This window comes from Chaetura pelagica, unplaced genomic scaffold (assembly GCF_000747805.2).
Source record: "Chaetura pelagica isolate M959 unplaced genomic scaffold, ChaPel_1.0 scaffold191, whole genome shotgun sequence".
Taxonomy (NCBI): Eukaryota; Metazoa; Chordata; class Aves; order Apodiformes; family Apodidae; genus Chaetura; species Chaetura pelagica.
In genome coordinates this window covers 2,621,798-2,639,038 of record NW_009952440.1, presented here as the reverse complement: position 1 = coordinate 2,639,038, position 17,241 = coordinate 2,621,798, and the positions used below count along the sequence as shown (strand labels likewise).

Sequence of the window (17,241 nt, the reverse complement as noted above, 5' to 3'; positions counted from 1 at the left end):
AACTAACAATGAACTCAGTTTTTAAAAAAATGCTTTGCTAAGAAAAAAACCCCAAATTCAGCAACTCCTTAGAGCTGCAGGGGAGAAGGGGTTAGGTGGCTGGTCCCAGCACTGTACCAGGAGTGCAGTGGGGATGAGAAGGCAGGAACAGCTCAGAAACACAAGGACTAAGGGCAAAGCATGGGCTCAAGGGCAGAGGCAAGCCCTGGAAAGACAAAGCACATGAGTGCTCCTCCATTTTGGTCCCCACGACCCCCCTGGGGGACATGACACAGTGCATCACCCATGGTACTGTCTGAGGTGGGACCATGGAAGTGCCACATGCGCAGGTCACCAGGTCTGCACTGAACACATCTGAATTACCACTAGACACAGGGGGTGCCTTCACAGAATCCTGTTTGGAAAAAACCTTTAAGATCATCAATTCCAACTATTATCCTAACAAGTCCAGAGCTAAACCATATTCCTAAGCTATTACTGTGAACATTGTAATTTACAGTGGTAAGTCTCTATTATAACTTACGATTAACCAGGTGAGTATTGAATACTGCCCTAGTAAGAGCAAGGCCAACAGTAAAGTAGCTGGTGTGAAAATAACTCTGGTGTACGTATTATTATGTGCTGCTACTGTGAAGATATTAAGCAGCATCTTGGAGTTTTGCTGGCCAAGTAAAAATCAGTATTTCATGCTTACACAATTTGTACTAGAGGCCCCCCTTGGAGCACAGGAGGAGTCAGGCAGCGTTTCAGTGATCCACAGCTGCTGGAGGCACAAGTGAAGTGAAGATCACCCTCATCCAAAGCACCCTGGAGAGGAGGAAAGGTGTTCAGGAGCATCAACAGCCAAAAGCATTTTGACTTTGCTGTAAAGAGTGTATCTGCAACAGAATTTAAGAGGAGGGAAATTTCCCTCTTCAAAATGAAGCAACACATGGGAAGACTAGACCTGTCCCTTGAGAGAGGAGAAGTCTGCACTTTTTAATAGCAGTATTAGTTACACTGAAATGATGGATAAGGATGTATTTTCTCTACTAAACTGTGGATGTAAGCAACACAGAAATGCAAACATACATTACACACACGTCACTTAGTTTGTGGGTTTTTTCCTATTCCTGTGGTATCACGAACTAGAGCAACGTGTTCAATTGACCAATTGCAGCTCAGAGACACAGGTATTTAACAGTCTGTTCAGGCAACCACAGCACACCTTTCAGTTACCAAACACAGGATTATTTTTTTCCCCAGCACAGCTGCAATTTAAGGAGAAAAAAAATGCACACTAGACCATGAGCTTTCTGCAAAATACAAAGGATGAGAAGGATTTCTGCTTGATTGTTGTATTTTCCCCTCCACAATTCATGAAAATATCTTTCAAAAAGGAATCCAAAATAATCTGTTGTACAATATATGTTCAACTTACAAACATAAAAATCTGGCTGAGTATAAAACCATTAAGACAGTAGGTTTATTTACACCACCAGTATGAAACATCAAACTTTTTACATTCATTTTGAAGGTTTGAATTTTCATAAAATCTTCAAATTCTGGCAACTTATGAAATGTGCACTCAGGAAACACACTGTACAATTGCAAAGTAAATTAAAATGTGTAAAAAATAAAAATAACTTAAGAGTGAAGCTGTTTATCTACAGTCGCTTTCAAACTAATTTCACCATCATTTATTATTCTCTTTTTATCAATATATGGCTCAGGAGAGGCAGGGAATAGCTTGCATTCAGTATTCAGCTCAGGTCTGATCCTGCAGAGTTACAAGGAAGCTCAGGGGAGGTGTCTGGATGCTGACACAGCATGTTTAGATTTGTCCTGGCCCACCTGAGCAGCTAAAGCAGTGCTGTCATTAGCAAAGACCTGTTAATCCATTCAGGCAAGTCAGTGGTTGACAATTTGTTGCACTCAGTCACTGTCATATTCCTCTATTTTTAGTTCATCTTCCTCCATGATTGCTTGAGATGCAACAGGCTGAGGCTGACTGCAAGGTAGCTCACTTCCACTGCACTGGCTGGAAGAGAGAGGGAATCCATCTGATTCATTCTCACTCGTGCTGGTTTCCTCCACCTGTGCAGCCATCTCCACAGCATGCACATCAGCCTGGTCCCCTTCAGAGAGAGCAAATAAGTCTGGTATCCCAGGGTCTTTGTCAGTAAGTGTTTCAAGCTTTAACCTGTAAAATCATCAATGCAACCAGAAGTTACCACAAAAATCCATCTGCTTTTCCACACAAAAGCTGCAACAGAAGACTGCCTGTGTACCACACAGGTCACCCATCTTCACAGGTGCTCCACAGCCTTCCCACTTTCTGGCAGTAACACCTTCCATCAATCACACTTCTTTTCAGCTGTCCACATTCTCACCAGTCCCCTCAGCATTATGTTTTTACAGCTCTGTGCACATCTTCCAGGTGCAGGTATGAATGCACAGCTTAGATGAAAGCCTGCAGAAGACACAGGAGCTTCTCTGGGGGAAGAACTCAACCAGCAAAACACCAGTCATGTCTGTGCTCTGTCACCTTCCACTGCCTATTTCTGCTTGAAGCTTCTTTCTTACGGTGGCAGGGGCTTTGCTGAGCTTTCTTCACATACATGAACTGCTCACGCTCAACTTACTGACAACAACCCACAGCACATTAGACCCTTTTCCAAGCAAAACTTTAATCCAGGAAGCAATTTGACGTAGAACAGAAAAATATGAGAAGTAGGGGGGGAAAAATAAATCTTCTTACATTTTATAATTTCTTTTACTATTTGGGCTTCCCGTTCTTAGTAGGATCTCTCTTATCAGTATGTTACCAATGTTCCTGTGTCATTTTTCCCACTTGACATGGAAATAATACAAACTTACACTGGCACTGGCAAATGCTCATCCTGGCTCCAACTCCAGCTGACCAAATACCATGCACTCTCCTCAGTGCCAGTTTCCTTAGTGCAGTACCATTCCCACCCCATTAATAAATATAATGAGAAATAAACACAATATTCTGATCTCCATTGGAACAGCTGCACGTTATTTTAAGGACTGCTTAGTAACACAAAATACATTAATTCCAATTAGGATTTCTGAAGGAAATACATGCTTATAAAAACTGACAGTACTCTATCCTTGTTTTCCAAAACAGCAAACAAATTAAAAAGGATTTCCAGATAAATTTAGCCCTCAGATGGCTCAAACTCTAAATGACACAACATCCAACTTAGTAATGCAGATACAAACCGTTTATCAATATTTAAAGGTACAATGCAGACCAAATTAATAGCATAAGGGAGACCAAATTAATAGCATATGGGAATCTATGATTAATCTGTAAAATTACAAACTCTCTTCTTTGCCTAAGAGACAAAATAGCTAAGTCTAATTTCAGCTGTGATCTCGATCCTATATTAGCAACAGACCATCACAATGAAAACTCTTTTTCAATTTCAGAGGTATCAAAGATACAGAAATGTAACTGAGGCTCCACTAATAGAAATGATGGCTGATTCATAAAGCTCACTTGAGTCACATGTCATGCCACATCACCCCACGAGCACTACACAATCTCTGAGCAGAGCACTGTTCTCACAGCTGAATTAAAAAGGGTTTTTTTGAGTATTTAACATCGAAGAGGGATTTCGGTAGCTATAGTTTTATTATAAAATGCATTCTAAGCAAAAAGTTTACTCCAAGTAATCCAATAGGCAAAAATTCTACAAGAACCAGCACTGCTACCTAATTTCAGAGGAAGCATTCACTGAAAACATTTTGTAGCTTGACAGATAAACAGCTGTCTCAAAGGAAATAGGAATAATTCTCTGTAATACTTTTCAACTCCTCTAACTTATATATACTCAACACAGAATGTTCTACTGAACTTCCAGAGTAAGGTTTTATGCCAAGATGAACAGCAGACAAGGGGCACAATACTCTTCACATCGATTCCATTTTCATTCTCTCATCAATGTTTTTGATTTTAAAAAAACGTTTTGTTCTGGTCATGCACTGGAGAAAAATAGGTATGCCTAGGACAGAGCTACTATTTGATACAAAGGAAAACAGAATTAAAGAAGGATTAAAAGCATTTTACTATAGTAAAGCCTTGCTACAAACAACATAATAATAAAGATATTTGAACTGGAAAAAGCTCTTAATGGGCAAAATATGAAATGATCACGCTGCAAGTGAGGAAAAATGTCACATCAGAGATGAGCACTGAAGGTATTTCTCTATGAAAGGGTTGTTTTTTTCAATATATTAAGAAAGAAAGAAAGTTACTTTCTCTAAGAAAAGACAGAAGCCAAGTTTACCTCCCAAAATGTCTTTTCAGTGGCAGCCTTCCAACGTCTTGGATAAAAGCAATCTGAGCTGAGAACAGAGAATCACCAGTATCACACTGGGTAGATCACCATGCACATACAACTCTATTCATACATGTAGTCAAGTATCCCTGTATATATTCACAATACTTTGGTTACCAAAACACTGCACACCAGTAGCATGTTTATAGATTGCCTACACACAAGTAACCCCACAGACATGCACCAACTGTGTATTTATGATGCAGTTATTATTCTACAGCCTATCAAATTAATTCATCATGATGTCAAGGCCTTAGTTAAGATATAAAGCCTTTTTTTAGAAGTCATTAACAATCATAAACAATCCAGATGTCTAAACAGAAATTTTTTTTATTACGTACCCTACAAAGTAATTTTTTCCACATGAGCTGTCCACTATTGGATTACCTCAGATTACACATTTTTTAATGCCCTACAGACTTGACTTTGTTTACTTTATCTGGGAAAGGCTTTTTAAAGCTCTTTAAGTCTGTTGATGCTAAGGGAAAGGCATCAGTAAGCAATTAAGACCTAGATAATACTGCCTACTAGGTTTCCAAAAATCTTCTAACCAAATTCCCTAGTAGATTTAAAAGAAACCCCAAGATTAAGAGAAGACCTTAAAAGAGTAGAGTTTGATAAGTAATGATTAGGAAATGGGGAGAGGGGTATGAGGTAATAGGTAACTCTTGCAATGGAAAAACGTTGCCAGTACAGTTCCTCAGAGATCTGTGCTAGGACCTGGGCTATCCAGTACATTCCTAAACGTAACCCTGTGAAAAAAAGGGGTGAAGAGTGAGATAAGCAAGTTTGCCAACACCCCCCAGTTAGACAAGATAGCAAGGGTTTAGTGGGCAGAGAAAATAACTGTGCAAGGACTTAAGGAGACTGAGTAAGAGGGCAACCTGATGAAATCCATCCAGTAGAAAAAGAGAAGAATTATTTCAAACACACCAACATGAGGACCTCATCTCATACATTTATAAAGTATGAATGCCTCACTTCTGTCAAGGGAGATATTTATTTTAATTATTTCAGTTACTTGAGTTTTAAAAATGCTCTTGATGTTGTTTCAAACCTAACATGACAGCTCTAATTTTGCCTGTGTTACTACAAAAAATATTAGCTATCAGCTATATGCAGATACTGTATATATTCTTTTTACTGAGCCAAAAAGCACAGATAGTATTGACAATTTGGGTTACAAAATTTCCCAGTGTGTTTGAATTCCAAAAGAGTGTCCAGGATCAACAGTTACACTCATCTTACCTTGGTTTCTCATTGGATTTGCCAACATAGCAAGATAAGGCAGTAGCTCTGTCTGAAGACACTCAGGTGGTAAACAGAAGCTTGAAAACAGAGATTTTGCAGCAAGGCAATTTTCTTGATACTGTAAGAGTTGGGGAAAAAAGAAACACAACTAAAAAACCTGGTAAATTGTTATTAATGTAGGTATTCTGTATCTTAAAGACAAACTTTCCTCTTGCCTGCTGGATGACTACATACAAGCTACTGAAAAATGAGACCAGAAAATAAGCTCACGTACACAGACCACAAAAATGGTAAATTCCTTCATGTTTGCATTTTGCTGGGCATTAAAATTTCCAAATATATTTATTCCTTGATTATACAATTTCCCACCCATCCAGGCCAATATTTTTGCCACATACAGTAATAAAAATATTAGCTCAAATATAAAAAATTGCAAAGAACCTTGGTATCTCATGAAGAAGCTACTTCTGATAAGCACATAACATTAATTTGTTAAACTTACATAACAGCTTCATGTGATTTAAACTGCGTAACAAGTTAAACTTACTTTTAGGAATACTTTATAGTATTTTAACACTCATTGTGTCTCCATTAACTGAGGACTAAGACTCTCCCAGCAGTATGACAACCTGGACACAGGAATCAGACTTTGTTGGAGGCCTCCAATTTGTCTTTCCAGTAGAGGAATAATATAACTCTTGAAACAAGTGCTTTTTAGAAGTAGCTTCCATAAAAATAAGATATTTGACAAGCTTAGCACTGGGAGCAAAAGAGGGAAAAACACAAACCAAACAACAACAAAAGAAACCACAAAATACAAGCACCAAGCATTTACCTTTTTATTGATAAAGAACCACTGAGGTTTATGTAAAGGGCGGAACCCCATCCCTCCTTGGTGGTGGGCAAAGGCTCTGGATGTATTTGCATGTATGACCCCTCGGGTAGCCACAGATGCACTGTACTCTTCCATCACAAGCCGTGTCTAAGAGAGAAATTGGGCATCATCTGAACTCCCAAGTGCCTGCACAGGACATCTGAGTTGGTCTAAAGCACACTCTGTAATTGCAGCAACACGACATGGCTGGAATCTGTTTAGGATACTGTGAAACTTATACTCAAAGCAGATGAATGGAAAAGCTTGCTCAATTACTTCAGGGAAAAGGCCCACAGACTCCAACACGTTTTTAGCACAATGTTTGTTCTGCTTCAAAATACTTTGTAGAGTCTTTTACAAACACTAGAACCAATAACAAAATAGTGACATGATTTGGGCAAAAAGTTGGACCTGCAGCTCTTCTATTGTTGATGTACTTCAGCACCCATTAACAATTCACTGCCACCTGCACTTTTAAGTTTGAAGCAAACATATAGAAAGAAGTCTGTAAGTTCCATATTTTTTTAAAGTATGTGTGTATAGAAAAAAAAAGAACCACTTACACTCCAGTTACTACAAAGGACATCAGCAGTGCTCAAATATTCACTGGCTCTCACTACATCATCTATTTCAGAAAAAAAGTCTACGTAGTTCTGGTGAAGATATAAATTAAACACGCTTCCAGACATGTGTGATTTTTCCACAATATCCTATTAGGAAAGAAAAAGAGCAAGTTTTACACAGTGTACAAGGCTACAGAAGTGTTGATACATTTAGATGGTTAGGGAGCTGGCACACATGAACTACAAAGTGGTGCTTATATAGAAGAGGGAGGTCAGCCTGCTCCAGAGGAGGCTAATGGTGGGGATGGAGGGGCAGAGGCCATTGCTGTCTGCAACACTCTTTAATGGGTGGTCACAGAAAAGTGAACTCAGACTCCTCTTGGCAATGCACAGGGAAAGAATGGGAGGTGACAGTCACAAGCTGCAGCAAAGGGAAGTCCACCTTCCACTACAAATCCATCAGTGAGGTGAGAGAATCTCTGTCCCTGAGATACTCAACATTTGACAGATCAAGAGCCTGGGAACATAATCTACCTTTGAAGTTTAGAATCCAGAGGTCCCTTCCAGATTATTCTATAATCTGGACAGACTGAATAGACATATTTTAAGATCAGATTAGTTCTGGGTTTTTTTTCCAAACCAAACTGGAATCAGGCATTTACTGCAGATGTACCTCAGGATGAATGAGCAAGGTGTCTCGACGGTGTTCTGACAAGTGAGCAGGCAGCTGAGGAAATTCTGGTTCTGACACTGCTTCTCCTACAAAGGATTTTAGAGTCTTTAGTCTTTCAGTATCAGTTACATTTCTACACATCACCAAGAAAGCCAGAAGAAACACTGATTTCAGATTAAATATTCAAAATTAGAGCAAAAATTAGATAGGAGCAAGAACAGAGATGTGTAACTGCATGAATAGTTTTTACATTTATTGAGCACCATTTTTAGCAACTGCCAACTCCACCAGCAACTAGACTACACCATTTTCAGTTCCCAGAAAGCTCTTGATGCAGGCATAAGTACTTATACAGTCAGTATTATATAGTCAACAACATCTAATTATTTACCTTACACTTCACGTAACAAATTTTATGTATTTTCACATTCCCTCACCTCACTGTTTTTCCACAGTTGATTTTGGAGCAGATATTGTGAATTACTAATGAAATGTGGGCAACCAAGGAATTACAGACCCTGATTTAGCTGAGTGCCGACAGTAATAGTTTAGGAAGTATGGAATGGTTATGAATTACAGTTTTTAAATGTTAAGAAACAGTAGTGTAACCACACACAGGAAGCAGATGGGCAAATGTACAGAATCTGAGTGTATAAAAAGCAGAACTTTAGTAGTAGTAAGGTGGAAAGTATTTTAGAGAGGTGGAAAGGGAGATGACAGGGTATTAGAGAGAAGTAGAAGAGACTTTCAGGTCAGAAAGGAGAAAGGACATACGTGTGTTAAAGAGAAATAAAGATTTAAGAAGTAAGGAGGAATAGACAGCAGAAAGACAAACACATACGACACATATAAGGAAGGCAGTAGCTACAAGGCTGCAGGGCTGTTCTGTAACCTTTACGACAGAGAAGGAGAGAACGCAACAGTACAAGAACCTATAACCCCACACAAAAGCAAAACTTGCTTTTGTACAAGCAACAAGGGTGGTGCTGTCTGTCTGGCTTTGTGTGCATGACAGACATGGGCCTAATGCAACCAGACTTTACTAAATGCATATAGTAGTATATTTTAATGAAACGTTTATTTACCTAATAGACACAGCCGCAGCTACCACAAACTTTTATTACTGTTTTTATACTAACATTAATGACCAAACATGTGAGTTAGAGTTACTGTGAAGTCCTGCTGTATCATATCTAGCTGTTAGCAGCCAACATGCTTTACCCATTAAAAAGAAAGGTAAGTCAAAGTTTTCTTACTTTTGCAGTAGATTATCTTCCCCAGAGCATGGAAAAGAAAGATGGAAGCATCTTTGCCACCAATAGCTTGTATCTCCTGGTCTTCCAAGTTATCAGATTTACTTTTCTTTCTTTCTTTAGATCCTGCTGCTCCTTCACATTTTAGTGTGGAGCTCCTTTTCTTCCTTGACCAAAACTCCTTCTCCAATGAACAGTCTAGTACAAGCAAAAATACAGTCAGGATAAAGTAGATTAATCTAAAAAAGTTTTATATTATATTGCTATTGCTAATGTTCCAAAGAAATAAACGATAAGCAAAAAAATACAAACAGCAAAGGTTATATAGAGGGACTTAGAGAAAATTAATTTAGTAGGAAGGCAACCCAGTCATCTTAAGCCACACTTAGGGTGCCAAGTAATTTTGAATAATAAATACCTGCCTTTTAAAAAAGCTAGCATTCTTATGTATTCATTCTAACTCTGATGCATCCTCAATTTCCCTTTATTAAAAACTTCTTCATAAAGTATGCAAATATATTTAATTTACAAGATTCTGTTCACTTACCAATTTATCTGCTATTTGCATTATCTGTATAATACTCTGACTGAAATATAAGGCAGCAAAGAAAACTTTTCATTTAGATGATTCTCCTAGCAGCCTACTAATTTCTACAATGTTTTGAGCCCCAAAGAATAAACCCCTTCTACTCTAATTTAAAACTCAAAAATATTCACCCACGATTTCATTTAGTGGTGGGTGCATGTTCCTTATTACACTAAGAGAACTTATGCCTTAAGTATTTACCTTTCTTTTCCCCCATACCACAATGGATCCCTTTGACGCGTTACTACCACCAATGTGAATGTGTTGCTTCTGTTTACACACAGACAACAAGTGGCAAAAAGAGATTGTTTATATGTAAAAACTAATACTCCATTCTCAGGAGATCAACAAGGAGATGTCTCCAAAATTTACAAAACATCACTGACTGCTCAGCATTTACCCAACTGAAATATGCCAACGACTAAAAAAAAAATTATATTCAACATGAAGACAGCTCTTCTCAATCTGTAATAGAACAGCAAGAAGAGAATGTTCAGTGTGGTAGGGCTTGAATACAGGATTCTGAGATGTCATGAACAGAAGCTGTCAAGCCATATGCCCTTGGTTGTTGTTTGGTTTGGTTTTTTTTGTCCCAAGTTTTCTCTACAATTCTCCTGTTTTTACATATCCGAGGAAATTTATTAAAAATTACATAAACTTGTCATTTTAAGACTACTCAGATTTTCTACAGTATGTAGGATCTAGATGTAGCATCCAGAAAACTCTTCTCAGCTATCCCAAACCTACTGCTTACTAACTTAATGACATTATCATCAAAATGGTTTTACTGAGAGGAATTTTGTACTTTGCTGGTTAACACAGAACAATACTAACTCAGTTCACTAGAAGAAAACATCAGAGGAATACAGCTTCCATCTTTGCAAGTAGAAACTTGACTCTCCCCTTTAGGTAATATAGTAAACACAGCTAATTAACTTCCATATACTGTAAAACTCTGCAACAGTTCCTCTTACAACAGGGACTTGAAAACACACTTAATCCTGTATTCCATAAGCACATTTTGCAAGGTGGTTGTGTGGGAAATAAGGTCGTTGCTAGCTTTACAAAGTACAACAGAAAACAACTGTTGGATTCAGGTCCTTATCTCTAGGTTGACTATAAATGCTGGCACCATCTAATGATTCTTACGGTGAACTACACGTGCCAGAGGACTGCTTTTAAAAACTGTAGGATAATGAAACACATGCACTACTATCTTAGCCAGTGCTGACGTCCAGTGCTTATAAAAGACATGACAGTAAGTGCCCTGTCTTCTTTTGGTGTTGGAACATGTAAAATAATTGCACACTAAGTCTGATCTGAGCATCGTCCAACCACGTACTCTGAAAACTAATAAAACTCTGAACTTCAAAGTTTCTCTACAGTATACTCAATAAATTTAAAGCAGCTCATGCCACCTCAGAGCTTTTCAATTTACCATAGCCACAGGAACTCCAAAGCAAAATCAGTCACTACAGACATGCTATATAAAAGGTCAATGGGCTACTCCAGAAATATTTTAAGGGAGACATAAGGACATGGAGAAGTATAAAGAACCAAGCAATGAAAATATCCCTTTCAAATCAAGGTTGCATCATAAAGCTTGGATCAGTAAGCACACACCAATATCAAGAACAAAATAGGGCACTTCGTTAAATCACATGAACACATACGTAGCAGATGCTACTCAGTTTCAGGACTACAGATACCAGTCATGAAATTGAACATGTTCAACTTAAAAAAGAAAAACAGAACACCACACGAAACCTGTTTGCCTTTTATTCTTGCTCCAGACCACTGTGTCAAAAATGTTCTGCACAGATCAGCTAGCTGTGCTGCAACAGGGAACAAAACACCTTTACAGCAGAAGTGGTCAAATTGCCATTCACTTAACAAAATAGTAAGTATTTACCTTTCATGGAATAAAACTGAAGACTGTTTATTGCACTTCTTATATCACCTGAACAACCTCTGCAAATCAACTCCAGAGAAGTTCTATCAAGAGCATTGTTCTTTTCTCTGTTCTACAAGGAAAAGCAACATTCATAGTAAAAGGAGTAGGAAAATTAGTATTTTAATATTATTCTGGCTGTGGAGACCCACCTCTGATAGACACCATGAACAGACTACAGAAGGATCCACCATGTGCTCAAATAATCTAATACTGGTAACTTTAAAACATTTAATCCATTGCCACATTTTATACAGCAATATTAAAAAGAATAATTCATACAATTCTTTGCAAGGTGTCACTCAATATTAACTTGGCTGTAATCTAAACAGTTCAGAAATAATACAGGATTTAAGTCTGTGAGCTCTTCTGGCCTTGCTGAATACAGTGAAAATTACTTCTATTATTTGTTCCATTGATAGATAATAGTTTCTATAATAGGCAGAAGAATTTTCAGAAGTAACCTGAAGACTCAGAAGAAGGACCAAAACAAACACAACTTGAAAACACGATATCTTTCCAGTTTCTTGCTTGTTTTTTGTTGGGATGAACTGGTGGGGGTCTCCTGGGGTTAGGGGGGTCTGCTATCAAGGGTCAAGCAAATACAGTAGGAAATGTAACTAACATAGTTCAGGCATAAAAGTCTGAAATCTGTTGGTCCTAGAAGTTACCAGTTTTGACAACTTACCATACTGGCTTCTGTTGCAGCTATTCGATTAAGAACTTTCATCATATTTGTTGGTGCAATAGGCTTGAAACTGTTGAGTTTCATTTAAAAAAATAATAAATCAATTAGTTTCTGACTTCTCGTTTATTTCAATCAAGTTTTAATGAGATAAAAGGACTCACCTAATATTGGATATACACAACTCCTCTAGAATTTCCATTGGGAATAGCAACCTCTGGTTGCTGTCTCCACTGAAGTTATCTGAGATTATAAATATAAGGGGACACCGACTGGTACGAACGAATCTCCTGAATTGAGAAGTAAAAAAAACATAACAAGAATCAAACTTCACTTTACTGCAAGTGGCTAAAAGCTAATAATAAAAAATTCATTTGCCACTGACCTGAGGATTTCATGTAGACTGCTAGGGTCCCGATAGAACTGGTTAGGGATGTCCTATTCAAAACAGATTAATTGCTGTCATTGCATTCAGGTGTAAATACTCTCTCCCACAGATTGACTGTTAATGACACACTGCATTGCTACGTATTTTTTCTCCCCAGTTAACCTGCTGTCAACTGAATTTGAATGCAGCTAACAGTGAAGACAGCCAGGGATTAAAATACAATCAAACAAAAAGAAAATCACAGCCCAGCATTTCTTTTATTACTTAAAAAAATATATTGAAAAAATTATCTAAAATATTTTCTTTCTGTGCTTGTTTCCTCAGAAACACTCTTGGGTGATTACATTGCCTGCTAGAGAGTTTTCCTCAGAGGAAAAGCACTCCAGGCAGCAGCTCCTCTGAGGCCAGGATGTACTATTTGAGACCTGCAGAAGGCAGTGAACTCATTAAGAGAAGTCACAGAAGACACTGCTTCCTAGATTCCACAGTACCTCACATTACTCAGCTAGAATTTTTATCTCATTTATTCTTTTTCTTGAAAGTTCACAGACAGCTCAACTACCTGAACTTTTAAAATTCCTGTCAGAAAGAAAAACAACAAACAAAATGAAAAAGCTCAGAAAGAAAATGCCATTGAAATATGCTTCTAAAAAACTAAAAAGGAAGTCTTCTCCTGTACCTCCCATTATGGCTTCACAACCCCCCAGAGTTCACACCTCTGCCCTAAGTAACACCCCCTGCATAAGACCAGGGAATGCTACATTTCAAACGCTTTCTGATGGTATTAAACCTCACATTAACTCCGACTCTCCTGCATCTCTAAGTAACAAGGTTACCTAGCAGGGTTTTTCTCCCCTCCTCCTGTTTACACACATGTATTTCTAGAAGGCTAATCAGACAAGAAACATGGGTGTGACTCTTCAATTCTGTTTTCATCTAATTTTGGTACTTATTTCTGCACACAGACTAGTCTCTAATTTCTGCCTGTTAGCTTACATAGTTTAACTACAGTCAGAACTTGGTTCTAGCCTGCTGTAGAGACCCAAATAGTCATGAGGAATTAATCTGCAGTAATGCAGACTAACTTTTGGTCACACTAATCCATCAGCTAAAGCTAGTTAGCATGTCAATATTATAATAAAAGGTATTGTTTTCAAAACAAGATGTCACAAATTTTCACTTACTTCGATAAGAATAAGCTTCTTACAATTTTCTGAGGACTCCCCAAGCATCTGAAGCTTGTTGTATTTATTTGCTCTTAACAGAAAATCTTGAAAGACAGCTGCTTGGGCCTGACTTGGAAACGTATGGAAATTTGAGTCTGAAAAAGAAAACTAATTAAAAATATGCATTCCATATCACACCAAGTAGGATATAAACACCTACAAGAACTAATACCCACCCATGCCATTTCCTGACTAGCTATAGAACAGCAGCAGCCAAGCCCCTTGGCAAACATTAAAAATGCAAGGGAATTTTAAAAGGGTAGAAATCAATAGAGGACACAGATTAAGACAAACTTGCCTAGTTTTATATAATTGGCTCAAAAGATATCCAGGCTATTAATTAGCTCTCCACACTGGTTTCAATTGCAAATTATTTTGGAGTAAATATTGTAAAAAAAACTAACTCCCTTTTCAGATAACAGCAAAAGGAAGATTCTTATTAAATACCAAGGATCTGACTTAAAATGAATGCAACAAAAGAAGAAAAAATGAATAAATCACAAAAGTAACTGCTGGGGGCAGGGGGGAATATCAAAATACTTACCATGGTCAAGCATACTTCTCAAGTCTTCTTTTGTAAAGTCTAAAGATACTGGGTTGGTCCATTCTTGCACCTGAACACCAAGATCTTTTGCTAATATTTGAATAGTTGCAGTCTTTCCACAACCAGGAGGACCAGTCAGCAGCAAAACAGAGCCACCCTGTCACAGGGAAAAAGTGTGTGTATCTGTTCAGTTAACTGCACAGCAGATGGATTACCAAGATAACACCTACTGAACTGAAGAATCAGGTCTGAAAAACACTAGGCAAGACTGGTAAGTGATGCACATGTCTAAGAAAGCCTCCTACCAACCAAGATACTACAACCAGCAAAACCAGAACCCGCCTCCTAGCAGCAAAAGCCCTCAACAAACACACAAGCTCTAGTCTGGGCTCCTGACAGACTTCCTATAATGCAACAGGTATATAATCACTACCTGTACACTAAGGGGGTTTTTTTGTGACATTAAAATAAAATTGAATCCAGCTCACTCCTGTGGTTGTATATTCCTGGCTGCTGATTCCAGCAGTATTACCTGCATGGGCGACCTCTGAAATACGCGCATTTTTAACCAGGTTTCAACTTCTTCAATTTTCTTCTTTTGCACAGCAAGGTCATTCTAAAACAAGATTAAAATAGATGAGATGCATATAGACACCTCTCAGTTTCCACGACTGTAACGGTGAGAGGTTCAAGAGCAAAGTATATGCTGACTAAAACATGGACAGACACTCCAGCTACATGTTTCTGCTATGCAGAAATAAGCGCAACAGTTGAGGACAAGAACTTCAGCCTGTTCTGTCAAACAAACTATTTTCCATTGCTCGTAGTTGGGAAATCATGAATTATTTATTATTGCCAAAATACCAACATTACAGCCTTTCCTGTTTGCCAGTCTGCTCTGTAGCTGGAGTTGGTACGTTTTAGGCTCTGCTGACTCTACTGCTACAAAGGTTTCTGGAACTCCTACACATCTCAGGAAGTTTATTTGCCTTCTATCTTTGTAACTCAATTCCTCTCCAGAGATGAGCTATTAAATATGTAAATATAAAGTCCAAGTGCTACATGAACAAACTCACATAGATAAGCCAGGAGACAGTAACCACAAACATTAACTCCTCTGAAAGGTGGGGAAGCAGCTGTTCCACCAGCTGAACGAGTGAAGGCAGGTTTACCACAGATTTGGGTCCTTTTCCTTGAAGCCTTAAGGTAGCACAGAGCCCCCACCCACAGCCCAAGATGTACTAAGCAAGACATTAACTGCACACTGAAATTAGTCAAGGATTGCAAGTGCTGACAGGCCAGCAAGACAATTTTGGTTATCTTTCCCGTAATGAGTGCACTAGCTCAGTTCTCTGTCCTTTCTTTAGCTGTGTATTTCTCCCAGTACTGTCAGACCTGGCTAGAATTCAGTCAAGGGTTCACAGGTTTAAACAGCTCATTCAAATCTTACCTGCAGCAAATAAATCAAACCAGTACTTCACTGCCCTAATAACACAGGATATACTCAGAACCTGACAGTACAGACTAAGAGCAGAGGCACAACAGGTCACAACTTAACATTACAACTACATCAGCACTTAAAGAGTAACTCTCACACCTGGGTTTCAGGTTTGTATCTGTCTACCCATGGCTCTTCTTGAGTCTGGCTCCAGTTCTGCCTGGACTTGCTGCAAGGCAGGTCTACTGAAGACAACTTTGCTCTTTTTCTAGGCAGAACTTTGGTTTTGCCACCTTCTGGCACAGCAGACAGGTCCTTCTTCTTCTGCTGCCGGTGGCTTCCAGAGTTGCCTTCCAGTTGCTTCACAGAAATGGCAGAAGAAATACTTGTGTTTCCAAAGAAGTCATCAAATGAACGTGCCAACCAATCTGCTACCTGGTAAAACACAAATGTTTTTGTATTAATGTACCTCTCTGCTTCCCTTAGCTGTGTATGGTTGTCTCTAGAAACCTGGAGGTTTTTATCAAGTGTATATAAGAATATCTCATGGATCTAAAGAACTTCATTAGCTCTGAGAGAAATGATACCAGTTAGCAACAAACAAAGCCCTTTATGCTTTTTGAGCAGGTCCATTACATACTTCCTCAGTACTGGAAAAGGTCAGAGCTTACATGTTGTGACAGGGTATTTTACAGGAAACTGGGAAATCAGAACAAGCTGAAAATTCTACAAATACATATTCAAGCTGAAGAAGCTAAATCAAAACAGAGATTACAATGAAAAAACAGCATAAGCTTATTAATACTGTTTTCATAGGTCTTGTTCACATTGTCTCTGTATAGTTTTCAGCATGTGGTGCTTTTTTTCCCTTTTTTTATCATTTGCAGTGCAGCCATTTGTGTTTAAAAGTTAGAAACAGGTAAGAGAAAAAAAAAACATTTAGGCAGTAAGTCAAGTGTTGCTGTTTGAGGGAGCTCAGACTGATCTAGAATCAGACTGTCACATGGATCAGAAGTCTGTCTGACAGTAACAAGGATCAAAGGCACTAACAGCATCAGGATTTAATTCTGGATTTGAGAAGTGCCCTGCTGGGAGAGGTGTACAAACTTACACCCTGGGGCCAACTCTCAGCCTACCTATGGTCCCAAAAGAACATCACAGAGGTCAGGCTAAGAGCTGCAGGACAACCTTTCAGCACAGGCCACTTGCTGAAACACACTTCTGTGAACACAGAAGTAGCAGAGTAAACACAGCATCTCCAGAGAAATGTGTGACCACTCCACACGTGACACGTCTTACATATGAATGCAACAGACCATCACCTAACAAGAGATTATCTGAGGCACCAGCAACCAGGAGAGAGGTTTTGTCTCTGCTCGTTTTGCTTTTAACGTTATTCAGACAAAACCTATTTTTAGTTTAATTTGCATTTACCAGCTGAATACCACCGTGTAAGGGGG

The 17,241-nt window shown here is 38.6% G+C and overlaps 2 protein-coding genes across 2 annotated transcripts in view; one reads left to right on the top strand and one right to left on the bottom strand.

Moving 5' to 3' along the window:
* Positions 1 to 1,859: 1,859 nt before the first annotated feature.
* On the bottom strand, positions 1,860 to 16,595 carry RAD17 (RAD17 homolog (S. pombe)). Its single transcript, XM_010008418.1, has 16 exons — positions 16,587 to 16,595; positions 15,941 to 16,216; positions 14,876 to 14,959; positions 14,344 to 14,500; positions 13,758 to 13,894; positions 12,571 to 12,623; positions 12,350 to 12,475; positions 12,189 to 12,258; positions 11,462 to 11,573; positions 8,967 to 9,161; positions 7,711 to 7,796; positions 7,038 to 7,184; positions 6,436 to 6,582; positions 5,598 to 5,718; positions 4,299 to 4,356; positions 1,860 to 2,182 (listed from the first exon to the last, which is right to left on the bottom strand). Exons 1-16 carry the CDS (start codon positions 16,593 to 16,595, stop codon positions 1,915 to 1,917), a joined length of 2,046 nt encoding a protein of 681 aa, XP_010006720.1. The 3' UTR covers positions 1,860 to 1,914.
* A 324-nt stretch (positions 16,596 to 16,919) lies between these two features.
* The window catches only part of AK6 (adenylate kinase 6), a 2,743-nt gene continuing 2,421 nt past the window's right edge, over positions 16,920 to 17,241 (top strand). Inside the window, exon 1 of the mRNA XM_010008417.1 lies at positions 16,920 to 16,944. Coding sequence (XP_010006719.1) covers positions 16,920 to 16,944 — 25 coding nt within the window. The remainder of the gene's footprint in view (positions 16,945 to 17,241) is intronic.